Raw genomic sequence first — 21,711 nt, forward strand, 5'->3', positions numbered from 1 at the left:
TATACCCCAGAGCTGCACTCACTATTCTGCTGGTGCAGTCACTGTGTATATACATTACTAATCCTGAGTTACATCCTGTATGTACACAGTGACTGCACCAGCAGAATAGTGAGTGCAGCTCTGGGGTATAATACAGGATGTAACTCAGGATCAGTAATGTAATTTATATACACAGTGACTGCACCAGCAGAATAGCGAGTGCAGCTCTGGAGTATAATACAGGATGTAACTCAGGATCAGTAATGTAATTTATGTACACAGTGACTGCACCAGCAGAATAGTGAGTGCAGCTCTGGAGTATAATACAGGATGTAACTCAGGATCAGTAATGTAATTTATATACACAGTGACTGCACCAGCAGAATAGCGAGTGCAGCTCTGGAGTATAATACAGGATGTAACTCAGGATCAGTAATGTAATTTATGTACACAGTGACTGCACCAGCAGAATAGCGAGTGCAGCTCTGGAGTATAATACAGGATGTAACTCAGGATCAGTAATGTAATTTATGTACACAGTGACTGCACCAGCAGAATAGTGAGAGCAGCTCTGGAGCAGGGCCGGCCCAAACGTATAGGCGAACTAGGCGGCCGCCTAGGGCGCCGACCCAAAGGGGGCGCCAGAGAAAAAATAGAAAAAATTATAAAAAATATTTTCAAAAGGCAAAAAGTTTTAGGGATGGAAAGAAAAGTGTACATATTTAAGGGCAAATATGACGCAAGAGAGGTTGGTTGGGTTGGCAACAATTTCGATAGAATCTGAAGTTGCTAAACAAATTAATCTCGGTGACTTTGTGTCATCCTTTTAAAAAAAAAAAGGCAAGGAAACAAAAATTTTAATTACCTATGGTCGTTTTTGTTTTGTGTTATTGATTACTTTGTATATATTTGTCCTATACAACTTCTCAGAAGATTAAAGAGTTAGGAGAGAGTTAATTAATCATTGTTGTTGTGGTTTATTTTGCTCCTAAATTTATATCCCAAGTTTTCATCTACTGCCAAGAATAGTAGGGGCGCAACAAGATAGTTTCGCCTAGGGCGCCGTAATCTCTCGGCCGGCCCTGCTCTGGAGTATAATACAGGATGTAACTCAGGATCAGTAATGTAATGTATGTACACAGTGACTGCACCAGCAGAATAGTGAGTGCAGCTCTGGAGGATAATACAGGAGGTAACTCAGGATCAGTAATGTAATGTATGTACACAGTGACTGCACCAGCAGAATAGTGACTGCAGCTCTGGAGTATAATACAGGAGGTAACTCAGGATGAGCAATGTAATGTATGTACACAGTGACTGCACCAGCAGAATAGTGAGTGCAGCTCTGGGGTATCATACAGGATGTAACTCAGGATCAGTAATGTAATGTATGTACACAGTGACTGCACCAGCAGAATAGTGAGTGCAGCTCTGGAGGATAATACAGGAGGTAACTCAGGATCAGTAATCTAATGTATGTACACAGTGACTGCACCAGCAGAATAGGGAGTGCAGCTCTGGGGTATAATACAGGATGTAACTCAGGATCAGTAATGTAATGTATGTACACAGTGACTGCACCAGCAGAATAGTGAGTGCAGCTCTGGAGGATAATACAGGAGGTAACTCAGGATTAGTAATGTAATATATGTACACAGTGACTGCACCAGCAGAATAGTGAGTGCAGCTCTGGGGTATAATGCAGGATGTAACTCAGGATCAGTAATGTAATGTATGTACACAGTGACTGCACCAGCAGAATAGGGAGTGCAGCTCTGGGGTATAATACAGGATGTAACTCAGGATCAGTAATGTAATGTGTGTACACAGTGACTGCACCAGCAGAATAGTGAGTGCAGCTCTGGACGATAATACAGGAGGTAACTCGGGATCAGTAATGTAATGTATGTACACAGTGACTGCACCAGCAGAATAGTGAGTGCAGCTCTGGAGTATAATACAGGATGTAATTCAAGATGAGTATAGCATAAGTAATGTCAAGGACAAAGTGAATTCACTACTAGGACACTGATTACAGCTCTGAAGTATAATACAGGACACAACTAAGGATCAATACAAGCAATGTATGGACAAAGTGATTAAACTTTATATAAATGGTGATCACCTGTGACCCAGTTATGCTGATATTGCAATCTAATTAATAAATCCCTAATAATATTTAGCCCTTATACATTTAGTGAGGTCACAGATGATGGATTTATATGATACAAACCAAACGATTATGTTACAAAAATAAGTGCGGATCAAACGTTCAATTTAATATGATGGAATCTACAAATAGTTGTATATTATATAGATATATATCGTCTGTATATATTATCTGCAGAGTACATTAGGAACGATCCTTCCCTCTTTATAACAACATTTAGAATAGAATTCATAAAAATAATCCCCCCCCATCCTTATATACTCGTCGCTACAAAATAACTTACATCTCTGTAAAGCTGCCGTGTATCACACATCAACTGATAGAAAACTTCTAGAAATAGAGGAAAATACCAGTCTTGAAAATATCTCCTCCTTTGACTCTCATCATCGCCCGCAAAGGAGTTGTCACTCATGCCTCCATACCCGCACCCATTCATTAGCATCATTACTCCATAAGACACTCGTAGGCTTCCTGCTCCTCACACATTTCTCTAGAAATAGCATGTGAAATATAGCGTCGGACCGATTTGGTTTACATTGTGAATGAGAGCCAGGACTGTTTCACAGCCAAAGTTAAAAATGAAGGCTAACATACAGAAATTAATCAATAAGTAATAAACAATGTATCTTGATCTTTACTTCCCTTCTTCCATTCACCTAGACTAAGAATTACATGATAAAATTATGGCTGCACTCGGTCTCCACTAGGGGGAGCTCACTCTTTATAGATTTATACAGTTGTGAGCTCCTTCTAGTGGTCGCTGCAGGTATAACTGTTTAATGAGAACCACTATCCCCACGGTTGTTATGTCTACCTCGCTCAGAAGACCGGTCTCTTGCCATAAAAATATAAATTTTTCTCCTAGCCACTGTTCTCCTGAATCTGGCATTGATTATTCTTTGTTCCTGCGTCTCTCCATTACTAAACTGGAAATTACATGATAACCTGTTTGTAGTAAAAGCAGCCGTGGCCTCGTACATCAATCCTTAGTCAATTGCATGATTGTCCAGATGAGTGGAGGCAGCGGAACGCTGGTTTGGGACGGTCCTCAAGAAGAAGTCCACCGAGAAGAGTAGAGGACTCCACCCACTTGGCTAAAAAAGACTAAATTTACATAGTAGGAACAGAGAAAAACAATGCCGTATTCAGGAGAACAGCAGGATTTACCCAAGGTAAAAAAACAAAAACAAATGACATGTTAGAAGGTGATGGGTCCCCTTTAAGTCATTGATAAAGTATCTTTGGAAGATGTCCATTAACTTTAGAGACAAAAAAACCCCTCTGCTAATAGGTAAAATAATAAAGAGAAATCATATGAACGTGAAAATAAAACGTTTTTGGTGACATTCAGTGTTCCCAAAAGGCTGAAGAATCTGGAAATAGTGATTTGTGAGGATGAAAAGACTCCCCGGAGAGCAACTTACAAAGCTGACATTGCTGGTAATTAGTGATGATCGATGTACTGGGATAAGGTGCTATCTGAGAATGCTCAAGTGCTAACCACCAAGTGTGTTCGGCATGCTCGAAAGATATGTTCAAGTCCCCGCGGCCGCTCGACGTCCGCAACACATGCAGGGACTGCCTGCTTGTTAGCGGGGACTCAGATATTTTTCGAGCACGTCGAAGACACTCCTTTAGCACCGTGCATGCTCGGAGAACTCCTTATCCGAGTACGTTCGCCCATCACTACTAGTGATAAAGATATAGGGGTCTGCCAGCAGGAATAAAAGATGTGATAGGGAAATAGTCGACATATGAAACACTATAAACTTCTCTAAATGGAAGATATTCTGGGGAACTCGATGCCAAACCATGAATGTTGGCCATGAGAGATTGCCCTGGCTTGGCTGCCAATGATGACCAGACTGGACACTGGACAAGGCCAACGCTAACCTTTCTGCTCATCTCTAGTGATGCCATATCACTAGGATAACCCATTACTTAAAGGGAATCTGGCACTGCCATCAGGGGCTTATCTACAGCATTCTGTAATGCATTCTGTAATGCTGTAGATAAGCCCCTGATGTAACCTGAAAGAGAAGAAAAATGAGTTATATTATACTCACCCGGGGTCCGGTTCGGGTCTGGAGGGAGTCACGGTCTGGTCCGGCGCCTCCCATCTTGTAGCGATGACGTCCTCTTCTTTCCTGCCCGTCGCGGCTCCTGCACAGGCGCACTGCTCTGCCCTGTTGAGGGCAGAGCAGAGTACTGCAGTGAGCAGGCGCTGGACCTCTCCCGGCGCCTGCGCACTGCAGGACTCGGCTCTGCCCTCAACAGGGCAGAGCAGTGCGCCTGCGCAGGACCCACGACAAGAAGAAAAGAAGAGGACATCACCGTTAGAAGATGGGAGGCGCCGGACCGGACCGTGACCGCCCCCCGGTGAGTATAATATAACTCATTTTTCTTCTCTTTCAGGTTACATGGGGGCTTATCTACAGCATTACAGAATGCATTACAGAATGCTGTAGATAAGCCCCTGATGGCGGTGCCAGCAGCTGATAGGCGAAAAATAGGTGACAGATTCCCTTTAGTGACTGGTTGGGGTCCGATCTCTGGGAACCCACCAATCCTAAGAATGAATTATCAGCGGCAATGATTCACTTCATTGATTTCCCCAAACTCTAATTTCTTCATAAGGTGCAGGTCATTCGTGGCCTCCGGGTTTGGTGTTTCAACTGGTGTTCCTGGTATACTGGTTCTCTGTAAGCCCCAACATCACGATGGTAGACCCAAGCCCTTTTACGAGATGTTTTGGCACATCAGTTTAAAGATATAACTCCCGGTCTCTACAAAAATGGCCTAGAAAGCTGCGCTTTCCATTTGGTGCCAAGATAGTCCACCGTTAGATACACTTTCAGGTGCCAGTTAGCGGGTGAACGGGACATGGAAATCGGCAGAGGGAGGTGTGGCATTGGAAATGGGGCACAACTCAAAAAGTTAACAAGTATGTCAAAAGTGATGACATATCCTAGCAATGCGCCACCTAAGACGGGAATATCCATTTTGCTCGAATAACGCAATTTTGAAGGTCTATATGAGATGACATGGAGCTCTCTACTGATGAGGATTAGTGGCTGTTCAGTTGGATGCTACTTCTACCTTCGTCTTGATCTCTTGGACCACACTTGACATTATTTATGGAAGGCTATGGGCACCTACGGGACTCACCCTACAGTAGGAAGTCATGTTAAGCCATGCCACCATTTCCAGATCTCAAAGCTTAATGGTCACCAAGTGCCATCTAGCACCAACATCAAAGTTCATCAAAATTGTGCTCTTGTGAAAAAAGAACTATATGAGCAGATCTAATTTTTTTTATCTAGTCTAAAATCCCCACTACTGATGAAAGGTGTTTCATAGATAAGCCCAGATCTAAATCTACGGTTTTATACATGATGAAATGAGGAAATATTATCAGAAGGACAAAGACGTTCAAGGTTTCTCCAGTTGGCTTCAGAAGACCTTGCCCTTTACGATATCTCAGCATGAATCTGTCCGCGTGATTTAAAGTTTCACATTCCCTGAAATTGGCAGAAGCACATCAGACAAAAAAACTGGTCGTCTCCATCAGTCCCCGTAAAACAGGACTCAAGTGTGGGACCAGGTGAGCTTCAGAGGTCACTGCATACGACAGGTGCCTACCAAGAGTCTTCCTGCCAACTCTTCCATCAAAGGCTTTATTTCCACCGAGGACTTGAGCTCACTGGTTTCAAACCTTCCTACGTTTGGTGGAGAATCAGGCGTACGTATCCCCAGAGTTGAGCGCTGTGATCTCCGAGTCGTCTCCATACTTCCCATTTAAGTGTTCACTGTTGGACTCATGGGGGTATAGATAAATTGGGACTTCAGTTATGGATGTGGCCGTGTAGGAAGTTGAACGCATAGAACAATGTTCTCTTCTTCTCTGACCCCACTGAGTTTTGTATTGCATCCATTGTCTCTTTAGCGCTCCTTGTACCTGGGAGCCAATAAATAAGAAGGACATGTATATATAGTTAATGAGGTAGAATAATCTGCGCAGGCTCACATCATAATATATCTTTACCTTAATTTTCCTTTTGCAAAGCTTCAGATCCCCTGTAAAACCATAGAGCAAAACTATAAATTTATGTCTGAAGCCACCACTAGAGGGCGTGGAGTGTAGCTCGACATGTATACAGTTAGCTCCAATGCTACCTCTAGTGGTGGCTGCTGGCAGCTACAATTTTACTATTTGACGAATAACATATCTTTTATTTTTTTTAATCATTTTGTCCATCATGGAAATTTATAAAACTTTGAAAATAACTTTATTAGAGGATTTGTCTTCATTCTTGTACAAAAAAAATGCATGTAGCGCTAACTAATTTAAGGATATTGCTTTTTAATTCCTTTTTTCTAAATACCCTTTATAACAATTATCCTCTATATTCTTATATTAGAAATGTATCACATACTCATAGGATACACCATAAATGTGCCACACCTGTTTTTTTTAAAAAAGGGTCCATATTGTGAAGGGAGAGGTGGCCGCGTGTTCACTGCAAGTAAACCTGAGCAAACCAGCTCCAGACAAATCAAAGTCATTCCAATTTTACAAAAAAAAAAATCAAATTTTGCCTGAATCCAATTTTTTAAATACATTACATTGAAAGTGAAGAGAGCTTGGCTCATTACACAAGTTTTTTGACACTAGCTAATCAATATATGTATTTGTGTGTGGCATAGCGGTACTATTTCTGTGAGTTTTTGCAGTACTATTTATGCCTGTGCTATATTGATTCCATCTATGTGTGTGGCATAGTGGTTACTATTTATGTGTCTGCTATAGGGATACAATTTATGTGTGCTATATAGCAAGTCTATTTCTATGTGTTCCATAGTGGTGCTATTTATGCATGTGGCATGGGGTAATATTTACAAGTGAGTGCTATAGTAGGACTATGTGATCAATAGTAATACTATTTATATGTGTTCTACAGTAGTACTATTTATGTATGTACACACAGTGGGAATATTTATGTGTATGCTATAACAGCACCACTTATATATGTAATATAGCGGTACTACCTACTAGTACTAGTGTAGTACAGTGCTGATATGGTACTAATTATGTGTGGCATAGCAGTAATGCTCTAGAAGTGTTATTTATGTGCATGGCATATTGGTACTATTTATGTGCGTGCTATAGCGGTACTATTTATGTGCGTGCTATAGCGGTACTATTTATGTGCGTGCTATAGCGATACTATTAATGTGCATGACATATTGGTACTATTTAAGTGTGTGCTATAACAGTATTATTTATGTGTGTGATATAGCAGTACTATTTATGTGCTTGCTATGGCAGTACTATTTATGTGCGTGCTATAGCGGTACTATTTATGTGCGTGCTATAGCAATACTATTTATGTGCGTGCCATTGCGTACTATTTAGGTGCATGGCATATTGGTACTACTTATGTGCTTGCTATGGCAGTACTATTTATGTGCGTGCTATAGCGGTACTATTTATGTGCGTGCTATAGCAATACTATTTATGTGCGTGCCATTGCGTACTATTTAGGTGCATGGCATATTGGTACTACTTATGTGCTTGCTATGGCAGTACTATTTATGTGCGTGCTATAGCGGTACTATTTATGTGCGTGCTATAGCAATACTATTTATGTGCTTGCTATAGCGGTACTATTTATGTGCATGGAATATTGGTAATATTTATGTGCGCGCTATAGAGGTACTATTTATGTATTGTAAAATGAAGATAATCCAGCTCAACGAACCATGAATTTTATTCACACAATGTGCAAAACATAGGACAAGATCAGCAGTAGAGGTAAAAGAAATGTGACAACAACGCGTTTCGGGTGGCAGCTCGCCCCTAGTCATGATGTGATATGTCACCTGAAACGCGTGGATGTCACATTTCTTTAGCTCTACTGCTGATCTTGTCCTCTGCTTTGCACGTTGCGTGAATAAAAGTCTACTCACGGTTCGTTGAGCTGGATTATCTTCATTGTACGATTGTTCCACGCCTTGACGCGGCGTCTCCGGGCTCCGAACACCTCCAAGTTGTCCCTTATGGTGAGCTGGATCTAATCTTGTCTTTGTGTCCAGTTATCTGACCTGTTTTATTGACTTTTCTGTACATGAGTATAGGGGCAGCCATCTTGCTCAGGAAAGACGACTGCCCCTATAAAGTACGGAAAAGAAAACAAAACTGTCTGCAGTCAGCAAATAAACCCAGATTAGAAGAAGACGAAGAAAATGTTTAACAATTTCTGCTTTTTACGACATCAAATTTTTCGTATATCAGTAAAATGCCTCAAGTCATTAATGTGCAACCAAAGGTGAAGAAACAATCGTGGCGCACAGTCTGTCATAAACACGGAAATAAAAAAATAAAAAAAAGCCGGGCAGGCGAGTTATTTTCTTTCGAAGGTAATTGAAGTCTGTCTGATCCTGGAAGAAATTCAGAACATGTCTTTGCCATGCTAAAATGCTGCAATGCTGGAGAAAAGCTCCAACTATGCAATTTGTTTTGCTACTTTTATATTTTTCTTTAAATGGAACCTAACAGCTGATTTTTGCTGCCCAAATCAGAGTTGTCTGGCTCCATTATTCCAGCCGTATATGTTTTACTCTGAAATGGTGTGGAATTTCAGAGAAAACAGACTATTAGAAAGCCTTGCCGGGATGATAGCAGTAGCATGACTATTTCAAGAGGCAGGGTCCCACGTCTGCTTCCCCCCATTTTTAAAAAAAATATATTTGGATCATTTACTTTTTCATATCACGATTAAAAATAAAGGCTGTGACATTGACTATTGCAAATGGTGAATTCTGTATCATCAGATATGTCTAAAGGTGTTATCAGTCATTGTCATCCTGCCAGTGATGATAATGAGACTGCTCATAACTCTTCCTGAAACAACCGTGCCATGTCCCACGACTTGGGAATCATACAATATTGTATTATATTGTTGCTGTTGAATTGCCTTTTAGAAGTTTGTCCTCCCTCTCTCCCTGTCTGCCTCTATAGCTCTGATGTCAGTAAGCCCTCCCTTCTTCTTCCTCATTCTGTGTATATCAGCCATGCTAAGAAGCTCATGTATTTGCATCTTTGGATCAAGATAGTCTTTTTTTACCTTTTTTAACTGTGCATAACCACAAGAATTCAGCTTGAAAGGAAACTTTCTCCTGGAATCTTCATATGTGCCTCCTGCAGTCGAGTCAAGCTATCTGATGAAATCACTTTGTGTGAATACTGGTACATAGAGACATCCATAGAAACAGAGTCTCAAGCACCCTACACTCGCAGCTTACTTATGGAGCCGGAATAAACAGGATCTAAAATAACCTCAGTTGCCAATGTAAAAATTGCAAGATTACTACTTTAGTTTTTTTTTTTTAATACAGATCATTCATGATATGAAAAAAAAACATTGCCAAAATGTTTTCTAAAAATATATACATGTAACACAAAAACTTGATTTTACCAAGTCTCTTTTTTTTTATTATAGCACTGTAGAATGTAGCAGGAGCAAGTGTGGCCGAGGGCTTTACGAAGGTGAAGAATGAGCAGAAAAGTGATCAGGTTCCAGTGATTGAGCATTGACCGGTAGTGGTGAATGAGCTGCATCTGGTCGGCCACTACCAGGGCCTTATCAAAGGCTTGGCTCAGGTATCAAAATATGTCTTGCCAAATGGAGGAAAGTCTAAAATGACCAAAAAGTGAACCTTGAAATTTGGCCCTAAGGAAGAGCCATCATTCTAAGAACTTAAGATGTTGTTGACCTGTGGTTTATTTTGCAAAAGCAGACTTCACCATGGCATACGTGTGGTTGTATACGGATGGAAGAGCGAAAGGATTAGGATCATTCCTATCCTAAGTCCTATGCCTGGAGGATGGGAGAGAAGAACCACCGAAAACTAAAGCTCCATTAAGCTGGAACTACTAGCAGTGGGTGGTCGATACAATTTTTGCAGATATCCACATAAGAGCCGAGTTCAAACTGTGGACTGATAATATTCCCCTGGTTTATCTAGACATTACCAAGCTGGAGATCATGGAACAAGGATGTATGGCAAAGTTTGCTGCAGTTGCAGTATGCACACGGTGGAAGCAATGGTAACTACAAGTATTCCACAAAGTGGCGGCATTGGAGAGTGACCTCATTGGTAAAGTACTTAAGAAAATTGCAGAATAAGGATAAGGTCATACAGGCTAACCACAGGATGGGGTTTCCGGTTTCTCTAGAACTAAGTGTTTGGCATTGGTGAAAAGATGAAGTTAATGAGCAGAAGAACAAGCAACAGCCAGACTTGTTATGAATAGGTCACCGAGGAGGATGGCAGGAATAGGCTAGGCCACCAGGAAACCAGAAAGGTTGGTAACTTAACGGATTGCAGACCCCTAATCCTAACAACACAACTAGAATTAGCCGTGGGACGTACCTATGATGCCCTAGACGCCTCGGCACAGCCACAGAATTAACTAAGCCTAAAGTGAGAAAGGGGAAAGCTAAACTGCCCCGGAGTAGAACCCCAAAGGAATAGATAGCCCCCGAGAATATATTGCCGGTGAGACAAGATGAGGCACAAACACAGGCAGAAAATAGACTGAGCAAATGATGGGGCCCAAACTGTCTAGACAGGATAGGACAGGAAAGATACTGTCTGCAATCACGCAAAAACTCTAAAAAATCCAACACGTCTGATGTACAACAAACACTGAGGTCTCACGACCTCCCCCCACTATATCAGCATTCTGGTGTGAACTGGCAGCAAAGCAAAAGAGACAAATATAACAGGGGACTGAACAAATTGACACAAGCTGTAACATATGGAGCGGGGTCCAGCACAGCCCCAGCAGGGAGCACGCTGAACCCTCACAGCAAAGCAGAAAGAGGCACAAACAGATCAGATGCAAAGGATTAGCAAATGAACAACTTAACTGAAAAATGCAGGAGACAGCAGACCTCAAAATGAACAGGGAGAAAACAATCACCAGCAGCAACTGAGGGAAGCCTGCTCACTTAAATCCTCCCAGTCAGTAACCCCTGACTTCCAATCGTCGTCGTCAGGTGGCAGACTTCTATCAACCCGGCCAGCTCCACTTCCCACAGTAACCACCAGAGGGAGCCCCAACTCAGAAGTCAGATCAAGAGAGTTCACAACACAGATTACAACAATCGATCGGTGGTTTATTGCTGCCGGGGTCCAGCCAAGATGGGAAGAAAGAAGCTGATAAACAGATGCGATGACGAAATGAGGTGGTTCGGTTCCCATATGGCATATTCTGTTACCAGAGAGAGAGAGAGATAAGGGCACTAGTGATCCTGGTTCAAGAGAACAAGGGTCATTTCAGAACTTGACGGAACCTAGATTCTAGTAGCACCCGGACCAACATGATATGTAAGGAACCGCAACCCCATCCATTAGACACCATACAGTGGGGAAAAAAAGTATTTAGTCAGTCAGCAATAGTGCAAGTTCCACCACTTAAAAAGATGAGAGGCATCTGTAATTTACATCATAGGTAGACCTCAACTATGGGAGACAAACTGAGAAAAAAAAATCCAGAAAATCACATTGTCTGTTTTTTTTTCATTTTATTTGCATATTATGGTGGAAAATAAGTATTTGGTCAGAAACAAAATTTCATCTCAATACTTTGTGATATATCCTTTGTTGGCAATGACAGAGGTCAAACGTTTTCTGTAAGTCTTCACAAGGTTGCCACACACTGTTGTTGGTATGTTGGCCCATTCCTCCATGCAGATCTCCTCTAGAGCAGTGATGTTTTTGGCTTTTCGCTTGGCAACACGGACTTTCAACTCCCTCCAAAGGTTTTCTATAGGGTTGAGATCTGGAGACTGACTAGGCCACTCCAGGACCTTGAAATGCTTCTTACGAAGCCACTCCTTCGTTGCCTTGGCGGTGTGCTTTGGATCATTGTCATGTTGAAAGACCCAGCCACGTTTCATCTTCAATGCCCTTGCTGATGGAAGGAGGTTTGCACTCAAAATCTCACGATACATGGCCCCATTCATTCTTTCATGTACCCGGATCAGTCGTCCTGGCCCCTTTGCAGAGAAACAGCCCCAAAGCATGATGTTTCCACCACCATGCTTTACAGTAGGTATGGTGTTTGATGGATGCAACTCAGTATTCTTTTTCCTCCAAACACGACAAGTTGTGTTTCTACCAAACAGTTCCAGTTTGGTTTCATCAGACCATAGGACATTCTCCAAAAACTCCTCTGGATCATCCAAATGCTCTCTAGCAAACTTCAGACGGCCCGGACATGTACAGGCTTAAGCAGTGGGACACGTCTGGCACTGCAGGATCTGAGTCCATGGTGGCGTAGTGTGTTACTTATGGTAGGCCTTGTTACATTGGTCCCAGCTCTCTGCAGTTCATTCACTAGGTCCCCCCGCGTGGTTCTGGGATTTTTGCTCACCGTTCTTGTGATCATTCTGACCCCACGGGGTGGGATTTTGCGTGGAGCACCAGATCGAGGGAGATTATCAGTGGTCTTGTATGTCTTCCATTTTCTAATTATTGCTCCCACAGTTGATTTCTTCACTCCAAGCTGGTTGGCTATTGCAGATTCAGTCTTCCCAGCCTGGTGCAGGGCTACAATTTTGTTTCTGGTGTCCTTTGACAGCTCTTTGGTCTTCACCATAGTGGAGTTTGGAGTCAGACTGTTTGAGGGTGTGCACAGGTGTCTTTTTATACTGATAACAAGTTTAAACAGGTGCCATTACTACAGGTAATGAGTGGAGGAAAGAGGAGACTCTTAAAGAAGAAGATACAGGTCTGTGAGAGCCAGAAATCTTGATTGCTTGTTTCTGACCAAATACTTATTTTCCACCATAATATGCAAATAAAATGAAAAAAAAACAGACAATGTGATTTTCTGGATTTTTTTTTCTCAGTTTGTCTCCCATAGTTGAGGTCTACCTATGATGTAAATTACAGACGCCTCTCATCTTTTTAAGTGGTGGAACTTGCACTATTGCTGACTGACTAAATACTTTTTTTCCCCACTGTATATACATTCCCTACCGTTTGCAGAGCAAATCTAGTGTCTGCTGTCACTTGAACCGCATAATGCTACTGTTGCTCCACACAGTCTAGACAGAAAACACATGGGCAGAACTGCATCATAAAACCAGTGCGCCCATGCCACCAGCTATTCTGTCTGTCATTTTGTAAGAAAATACTCAATTCTGAAATATTGCAGTGTTAACAGTGGCCATTGGAGCAGACACAGTAGGCTGACTTGCTTTCTTCAGCTTTACTGTATAGACTAGGACAATGTCAGCAGAGTCATCTCACCATTAAATGGTGAGTTCATGACAGCTCTATTAACACAATTCACACATTACACACTCTGTAGGTAGTTTTCCCGTCACTCTATACACACCATGCTGCTCTATTTATACAGGTATTAGAAGAAAATAAATTGTGGGCTTCTAATATATCCACGTCAGGAAAGTTTTAAAAAAATATATATTTTTTTTTCAATCACGCTTTTCGAGGAAATCTGAGAAATAAATAATTGGCCTACCTAAAAAAAAAAAAGTGAGAAACTTGACTAATCTGGTCATGTCAAGCCTAAAAGCTAGGTCAAGTTCATTTTTAGCTCTTTATAACAGAATATGTTTACAATGTTATATAAAAATAAAATATAATAACTGAAAACTAAATGATCCCTATGAGATTCTTTTATATTTTTAAAAGTTTCGCTTGTATTTTTAATGCCAGTTAAATCTCTGGAAAGTTTTTAGATTTCCATATTATGAGTTAGAAAAATAATCTACGGTAATAAAATATTGTAAACTGTTGTATTATTGTATAATAATGTAAAAAATTAAATAAAGAGTTGTATTAAAGTGACAGCTGCGCTATGCGTACGGAGTAAACGTAGGGAGAAATAGTAATGTACTAGAAGAGTCAGTGTCCTAGAATTCTATTACCAGATAGTTTATTATTATTATTATTATTATTATTATTATTATGACATTCGGGGTTTGTTACTTTTTTTTTTTTGATCAGTGTTGTTAGACAAACTTATGAAGCCACAATTTGACTGTTGTGATAACACCTCGTGCCGCCCGGATACCGGAGCTGTCACTTAGCGGAACAATGAGAGATTTCTCTAGATTCCGTCTCCTTTCTTGCTAGGCAGAGATGAGGTCGTCCTGTTCCTCAGATTGCTCTGCCTGACATTTTCTGAGGATACAATGTACTTGCTAAGACGCACTATTCAAAAATTTAACCAAAGTGATTTACAGTCATCAAAATACAATGCGATTCTCCCAGTAGCGATAGTCACACAACATATTCGCTTCATTTCACATTACTTTATTTTTTATTTATTTTTAAAGGGAATCTATCAACAAGTGTTTTCTATGTAATTCGAGAGCAGCATAATGTAGGAACAGAGACCCTGATTCCAGTGATGTGTCACTTATTGGACACTGGCACTTACTGTATAAATACAATCACTGTTTTATCAGCAGGAGATTATCACTACAGGACTACTTGCCTCGTGCCTCCTAGTCCAACCACACCCCCCAGCACTGATTAGCAGTTTTCTGTAAATATACGGTCTGCACAGAAAGCAGCCAATCAGTGGTATGGGTGGGGTTATACAGGGCTCGGCATTCTGAGGTCTGCAGCAGAGAAAACAGGGATTGTATCATAGCTGTTGCACCCAGTAACCTAAGTGGCACATCGCTAGAATCAGGGTATCTGCCCCTACATCATGCTGAGGTCAGATTACATAGCCAAAGACAGAAACATAAGGATGGAATACCCTGCAGTAAATAAATAAACAGCATAGTGCATGAAAATAATATAGGTTACATAGCTAACATGTTTTTTGATTTAAAAAAAAAAAATGCAAAAGTCATCCCCCTCTTCAAGGTGACCGTAATTGGGACAGTCTTAACTCTACTATTAAAAACTGTCAGATTACATAGCAGATTCTTTTTAACATTTTTTGGGGGTTAAACAATGTGTCAGCCCTTGACTAAATCAAGTGGATAAGTTGGGAACTTGGGCCGAAAGGTGGCAGATGCAGTTTGACAATGATAAATGTAAGGTTATACACATGGGAAGAAGGAATCAATATCACCATTACACACTGAACGGTAAACCACTGGGTAAATCTGACATGGAGAAGGACTTGGGGATCCTAGTTAATGATAAACTTACCTGGAGCAGCCAGTGCCAGGCAGCAGCTACCAAGGCAACAGGATCATGGGTGCATTAAAAGAGGTCTGAACATACATGATGAGAGCATTATACTGCCTCTGTACAAATCTCTGGTTAGACCGCACATGGAGTACTGTGTACAGTTTTGGGCACCGGTGCACAGGAAGGATATAATGGAACTGGAGCGGGTACAAAGGAGGGCAACCAAATTAATAAAGGGGATGGGGGAACTACAATACCCAGAGAGATTAGCAAAATTAGAATTATTTAGTCTAGAAAAAAGATGACTGAGGGGCGATCTAATAACCATGTATAAGTATATAAGGGGACAAGACAAATATCTCTCCGAGGATCTGTTTATACCAAGGAAGGTGACGGTCACAAGGGGGCATTCTCTGCGTCTGGAGGAGAAAAGGTTTTTCCACCAACATAGAAGAGGATTCTTTACTGTTAGGGCAGTGAGAATCTGGAATTCCCTGCCTGAGGAGGTGGTGATGGCAAACTCAGTCGAGGGGTTCAAGAGAGGCCTGGATGTCTTCCTGGAGCGTAACAATATTGTATCTTACAGTTATTCTTAGGTTCTTTAGAAGGACGTAGATCTGGGGATTTATTCTGATAGAATTCTATAGGCTGAACTGGATGGACTAATGTCTTTTTTCGGCCTTACTAATTATGTTACTATGTTAAGTGCATCCATCCTCTTGTATCAAAAATGAGAGGAATGGAATGGAGCAATTCTCAATGGAAGGAAAAGAAATAACGGACAGACATCTACAAGATGATCGGATACAACCCCAGAAATTGTAAGGTTATGTTCACTCGCACCATTTTTGCAACGTTTTATTCTACAACAAAAACGAGAGAAATGGCTGGAGAGACGCTGCGTACAATATGCACATTTTTGTCACATTTTTCCGAGATTTTTTTTTCCAGCTTTTTTACTTGCTTTTTCTGCCAAAAAAAAAAACCACTGAAAGAACTGACGTGCTATGTTGTGTCAAAAATACATACACGAAAAAAAAAAACTCAGGGTGAGCACGAGATTTCATAAATCTAAGTGATTGATTCCACTCATACTGTAAAACGCAATTTATTTTTATGCTCCAAATGTGACCATACCCTAACTACGCCTGCAACCCCCACACAGGATCCTTTTAGAAAAGCATATAACCCCGCACTTACTGAGAATGACGAAGTTTAGGGAGGAAGATTTGGACCGGAGCAAAAACGTCCCCAGAGATGATGGCAAATATACAACTTTAAATATAATATCTAATATTTCATAATGAGGTTTTATATATAAAAAAAACCCTCTTACCTCCCCATTAAAGAAACAGAAGATTGTAGCAACAAGTAATCCCTGAAAAAGAAGAAAACTATATCTATTACTCTCATCGATACAAGCAGACAGAATTATTGGATTAATAAGAGAATCAGTTTGCTTAAAGGGGATTTAAAGGGTTATTTTCATCTCCATAAAAGATTATTGTCAGATAGAGCTTGTAAATGTAAGCACTTTTGCAATTTACTTCTTGTTAAAATTTTCAGCCGCTCTTGAGATATTAACAGTTTTCTTTTGTTTACATCTTGTTGCCTTAGAGACCGACCACCGCTGCTTTACACCGGAACATTCACAAATGCTTACAAGCTCGTTTTTTGTTGAGATTGTAAGCACTGTTTTGAAGCTGGTTAAGTCACTGGAGCACGCTGTTACCTCCAAATCATCAGCGCAGTGCTTACAAGCTAGACAGCAGAGGTGGTCGGTTTTCTAGGCAACAAGCTCTAAACAATAGACAAGTGTTAATATCCCAAGTACAGGTGCTAATTTTCATAAACAGTAAATTGCAAAAGCGCTTTATCTGACAATTTCCGTCTATGAAGATGGGAATAACACTTTAAATGGGTTTATGAAAAGCGCGCCACTGTTGATCATAGGATGTGTCTGGTATTGCAGCTAACCCAAATTCAAATAAATGCTTGTAGCACAAACTATGGGCTAGAATGGAGCTGTTTTTGCAAAAAAAAAACAAAAACAGCAGACCACTTTTTACTGATCTTTAACAATGTAACACCTAAGTGTATATCCTAAACACCAATCATAGAGCAAGAACAGACAGAGAAACACCTACAAAAAAACTCCATGAGAAAACACATAATAAATAAAAACACTTTTTATTATACTATATTAAAATCAACAAGCAAGGTAAAAATAAGTATACTGATGAGAATAATACAAATGAGGAAAAAATTGGTGGTACAGCCTGGACAGTAAAAATATGTATAAAGATACACAAAAACAAGTGTATTAAGGCAATGAATATGGAGCATGCATATATAAGTCAATATATTTCAAGTGGATATGCAAATATTACTAAATGATTCAAAACAGCAAAATAATGAATATAAAGGCATATCTGGTATACAGCTATCAAATATTGATATATAAATAAGTATAAAGTAACATAGTATTAGGTAATGGTTAAAAATGAATCAAGTTCTAAAATAGAAGTATACCAAATAGTGAGCAATGCTTATGACAGAGCATACTCACAGCCCATGTATAGTCAAAAGCATATTCAAAAAGTGCACAGACATATATACATTACCAATAAAGAGTCCAGGCGTCCACCACACCCGACGCCTGGACTCTTTACCCTAATCCCAACACACCCCTAACCCTAATCCCAACCCTAACCATAACCTTAACTACAACCCTAACCCCAACACACCCCATATCCTAATCCGAACCATAACCCTAACCCAACCCTAACTTTAGCCCAATCCTAACGCTAGCCCAAACCCTAATCCTAATTTTAGCCCAACCCTAACTTTAGCCAAACTCTAACCCTAACACACCCCTAACCCTAATCCCAACCATAACCACAACCCTAACCCAACCCTAACTTTAGCCCAACCCTAATCCTAACACACCCCTAACCCTAATCTCAACCATAACCACAACCCTAATCCCAACCCTAACTTTAGCCCAACCCTAACCCTAGCACCAACCCTAACTTTAGCCCAACTCTAACCCTAATGGAAAAATGGAAATAAATTCATTTTGTTTAATTTTATTATTTGTACCTAAGAGGGTGATAAATGGAGGTTTGATGTACTATTTTTTTTATTTTGATCACTGTAATAGGGTCTATCAGAGTGATCAAAATGAACCAATAGGAAAAATTGCCACTTTCATCCCAGAAGAAGACGCCAGCGGCAGGGCGACTTTACGGGGGGGGGGGGGAGCAGGGACACCGGAGGTACCGGAGGAGGATCGGAGGACACCATTTCTCTCTCTGATGTGCGATCACATCACAGGAGGAATTAAATGGGATATCTGAATTTTTTTTTTTCCGGTTGCTGTTATTCCATTAATAATGACGACCTCAATACTGGGGTCAGTAAAAACCAACCCGAATCATGTTCTCTGGGGTTTTAGCCACCCCCAGTAGCCAAGACCCCAGAGAAATTCCCACTCTGGGGGGCACTATGCACTTATTTCTCAGCACCATTAAAAGCGGCGCTGAGGCATAAGTACCCTCAACTGCTGCCGCTAAAAGGCGTATCGGCGATCATTAAAGGGTAAATGGGCGGGAGTAAAACAAGTCTGTGAAGGCAGTCTCTTAGTATGGGCGCTTGGTGGTATCTAACACTGAATACTGTGTGCAGAAATAATTACGGTATAATTTAGAAACAACTGAAATCTGAATGTTACCTGATAATGCATCAATATGTGCATAATATAGTCATAGATTTCTCCTGCCAGTCGATTCTCCGGCCTCCATGGAAAGATGACAAACTGGATACCTAGCAGCGGCACCAGAATTAATGTAGCCCTTACGGCTTTCATGTACATGTTGGACTCTGCGCGGTGAGTGTCCCGTAACTTCGTCACAAGGACGAGAACAATGTTCAGGAGAAAGAACAAGTTGACCTGTAAGAGATGAATTCAACATCAATATGATTCCATGTGATGAGCAATCCATGACTAACTAATCGCCATCACCAGAGGAGCTCAATAAGCACAACATCTCCGTTACCATACATGATGGAAAACCTGGACTGCAGACGTCCATCACTTCTTATGAAGGCTATCTCAGTCATTAAGTATCCAGATGTTGGTCTAAGCCAATCATTCCCTGGCAGAGATATTTTCTCAAGTATAGATGTCTGAAGAGAAAGATCTGCTCTTCTAACGTGTGGTCAAATGTAGCAGGACAATCGCAGCCTGAGCCGGCAGAGGTCGTCGGAGGGCAGAACAACCTGGTGGTTAGCAAGAAGCAGAGAACGTAGGGCCCATTCTAGGTTGGTCTTGTATGTCGGTGGTAATAGTGATGTCCCCACTAGCAGTGGCGTAACTACAAAGTTATGGGCCCCGATGCGAACTTTCAAATGGGGCCCCCCCATGCCAAAATACACGCACATCACCACTCCGTACACCTCGTACACGTGTGGCTCCACTCCGTACACCTCGTACACGCGCGGCTCCGCTCCGTACACCTCGTACACGTGCGGCTCCGCTCCATACACCTCGTACACGCGCGGCTCCGCTCCGTATGCACACGACTCCTCGCCATCCACCTCATACACACGGGGCTCCGCTCTGTACACCTCATACACGCACGGCTGCTCTCCGTCCACCTCATACACACGCGGCTCCGCTCCGTACACACACGGCTTCTCTCCATACACCGTGTTCACACGTGGCTCCGCTTTGTACACACGCGGCTGCGCTCCATACACTTCGTACACACACGGCTCTGCTACATCCACCCTGTAAACCCCTCCTAACCCCACACAAACTTACCCTCATCCAGCACCATGACAAGCAGCACAGCGGAGTCCTGCACACACCGAGGCCCCTGATCATGTGACCCCTGACTCCTCCCCTCCTGTGACCTCATCACAGGTCCTCTGTGCGCAGAGCAGCCATCGTGTCAAGCCAGTTGCAGCCTGGCAGCCAATCAAAACACAGAGCTGTACAGCCAATGAGCGGCTGCAGCTCTGCAATCGGGCCCTTAGCACTCCGGGTCCAGTCGCAGCTGAGACCGCTGCAACCACGGTGGATATGCCCCTGCCCATTACTGATGAGAGAATCTCAAAATCCAAATTCGGCAAATTAATTTGAATTCGACCCTCAAACTCCATTGTCAACTATATTTTATGTAAATCAGATGTGACTTATCTCTCCAGGACCCAGAACGAAATAATTGTAAAGAAAAATGTATAGCCATCTTCCCCAGACCTTCTTCTGTCCCGCCACACCTCCCCGCTCCAGTCCGGTCTTCAGTACGACTTCGTCTCTCAGAAAGTCTGACCCACGTCATGATGCCACAGATGACAGACTAAAGGGTCAGACTGGGATTCCGCGGCAGTGTTCCATAGCCAAGAGAGTTTAGTACGCTCTTTTACATTTTTTTTTAACCCCTGCAGAATCCAGCAAAATACCAGCCAGACATTTTGTTGGATTGGTCCAAACAATTTGCAATACATTCAAAGCAAATTTGAATTTGTCTTAATTCTATTCGCTCATCTCTTACCCAAACGAGTTGTTCAATACTTTCTAACTCTCTCAGAAAGGGAGACTCTGAGAGAAAAAAAGGACAGAATCCCAATATAGTGGACAAATCTCCTGGATGCAATGTGTTCTTTAATAGATACTCCAATCTCACACACACACTAATTACCTTTTCTTGTAGCAATGCTTGAAACCGACTCAGGATTGTGTCGAAACGTTGCTTGCTTTCTGCTCTCTTCAGAACCATCTATTTTTGTTACATTTCTAGTGTGGTGACCACTGTGAATAAAATCTTGCACATTTTGCATTCACCTACGAGTGCTAAAGCTGACCATACACATTAGACTTAAGTCTGCCGAACCCGCCGATATCGACAATTTAATGACTATGGAGGTGCAGGACAAAAAATGGGCAGGAATGATGACAATTAGGCATATCTGATTTTGGTCTGCCAATTGCAAAGTTTTCCCTGACGTGTCAGTCGGGGCCTTTCTCTTAGGGAACACAGGAGCGCTCGTTTGGCCGAGATGACCATCTTCTCGCGTTTGGAAGAGTCGGCTGAGATGACTATCAGCTGAACGATCCTTCAACCAACAGCCATCTAATGAGTATGGCCAGCTTAAGCCTCCCGAAAACCACAGGTCTTCCGTATACAACACGAGAATTCTTGGTGATAAGATGGAGTTCCAGCGTTGAATTGCTTGTGGGGTAGAGCGGTCAATGGGAAGTATAAGGGATGGCGACTAGACATGGATGACCTCAAAAAGGCCACGGTTATTATAACATCACAAACATTTATTACCCGGACAGTCAGCTAAAAATTTTGGCAAGTATG

At 41.6% G+C, this 21,711-nt stretch overlaps 1 protein-coding gene across 1 annotated transcript in view; it reads right to left on the bottom strand.

Annotated features, from left to right (window-relative positions):
• Nucleotides 1–4,404: 4,404 nt before the first annotated feature.
• The window catches only part of CALCR (calcitonin receptor), a 287,061-nt gene continuing 269,754 nt past the window's right edge, over nucleotides 4,405–21,711 (bottom strand). The window contains exons 11-13 of the mRNA XM_073582041.1: nucleotides 19,074–19,292; nucleotides 16,677–16,718; nucleotides 4,405–6,107 (exon numbers count right to left, since the gene is read on the bottom strand). Of these exons, the coding sequence (XP_073438142.1) occupies nucleotides 5,886–6,107; nucleotides 16,677–16,718; nucleotides 19,074–19,292 (483 nt within the window). The 3' untranslated portion in view covers nucleotides 4,405–5,885. The remainder of the gene's footprint in view (nucleotides 6,108–16,676; nucleotides 16,719–19,073; nucleotides 19,293–21,711) is intronic.

This window comes from Dendrobates tinctorius, unplaced genomic scaffold (genome assembly GCF_039654945.1).
Source record: "Dendrobates tinctorius isolate UK_male_01 unplaced genomic scaffold, ASM3965494v1 ptg000070l, whole genome shotgun sequence".
Classification (NCBI taxonomy): Eukaryota; Metazoa; Chordata; class Amphibia; order Anura; family Dendrobatidae; genus Dendrobates; species Dendrobates tinctorius.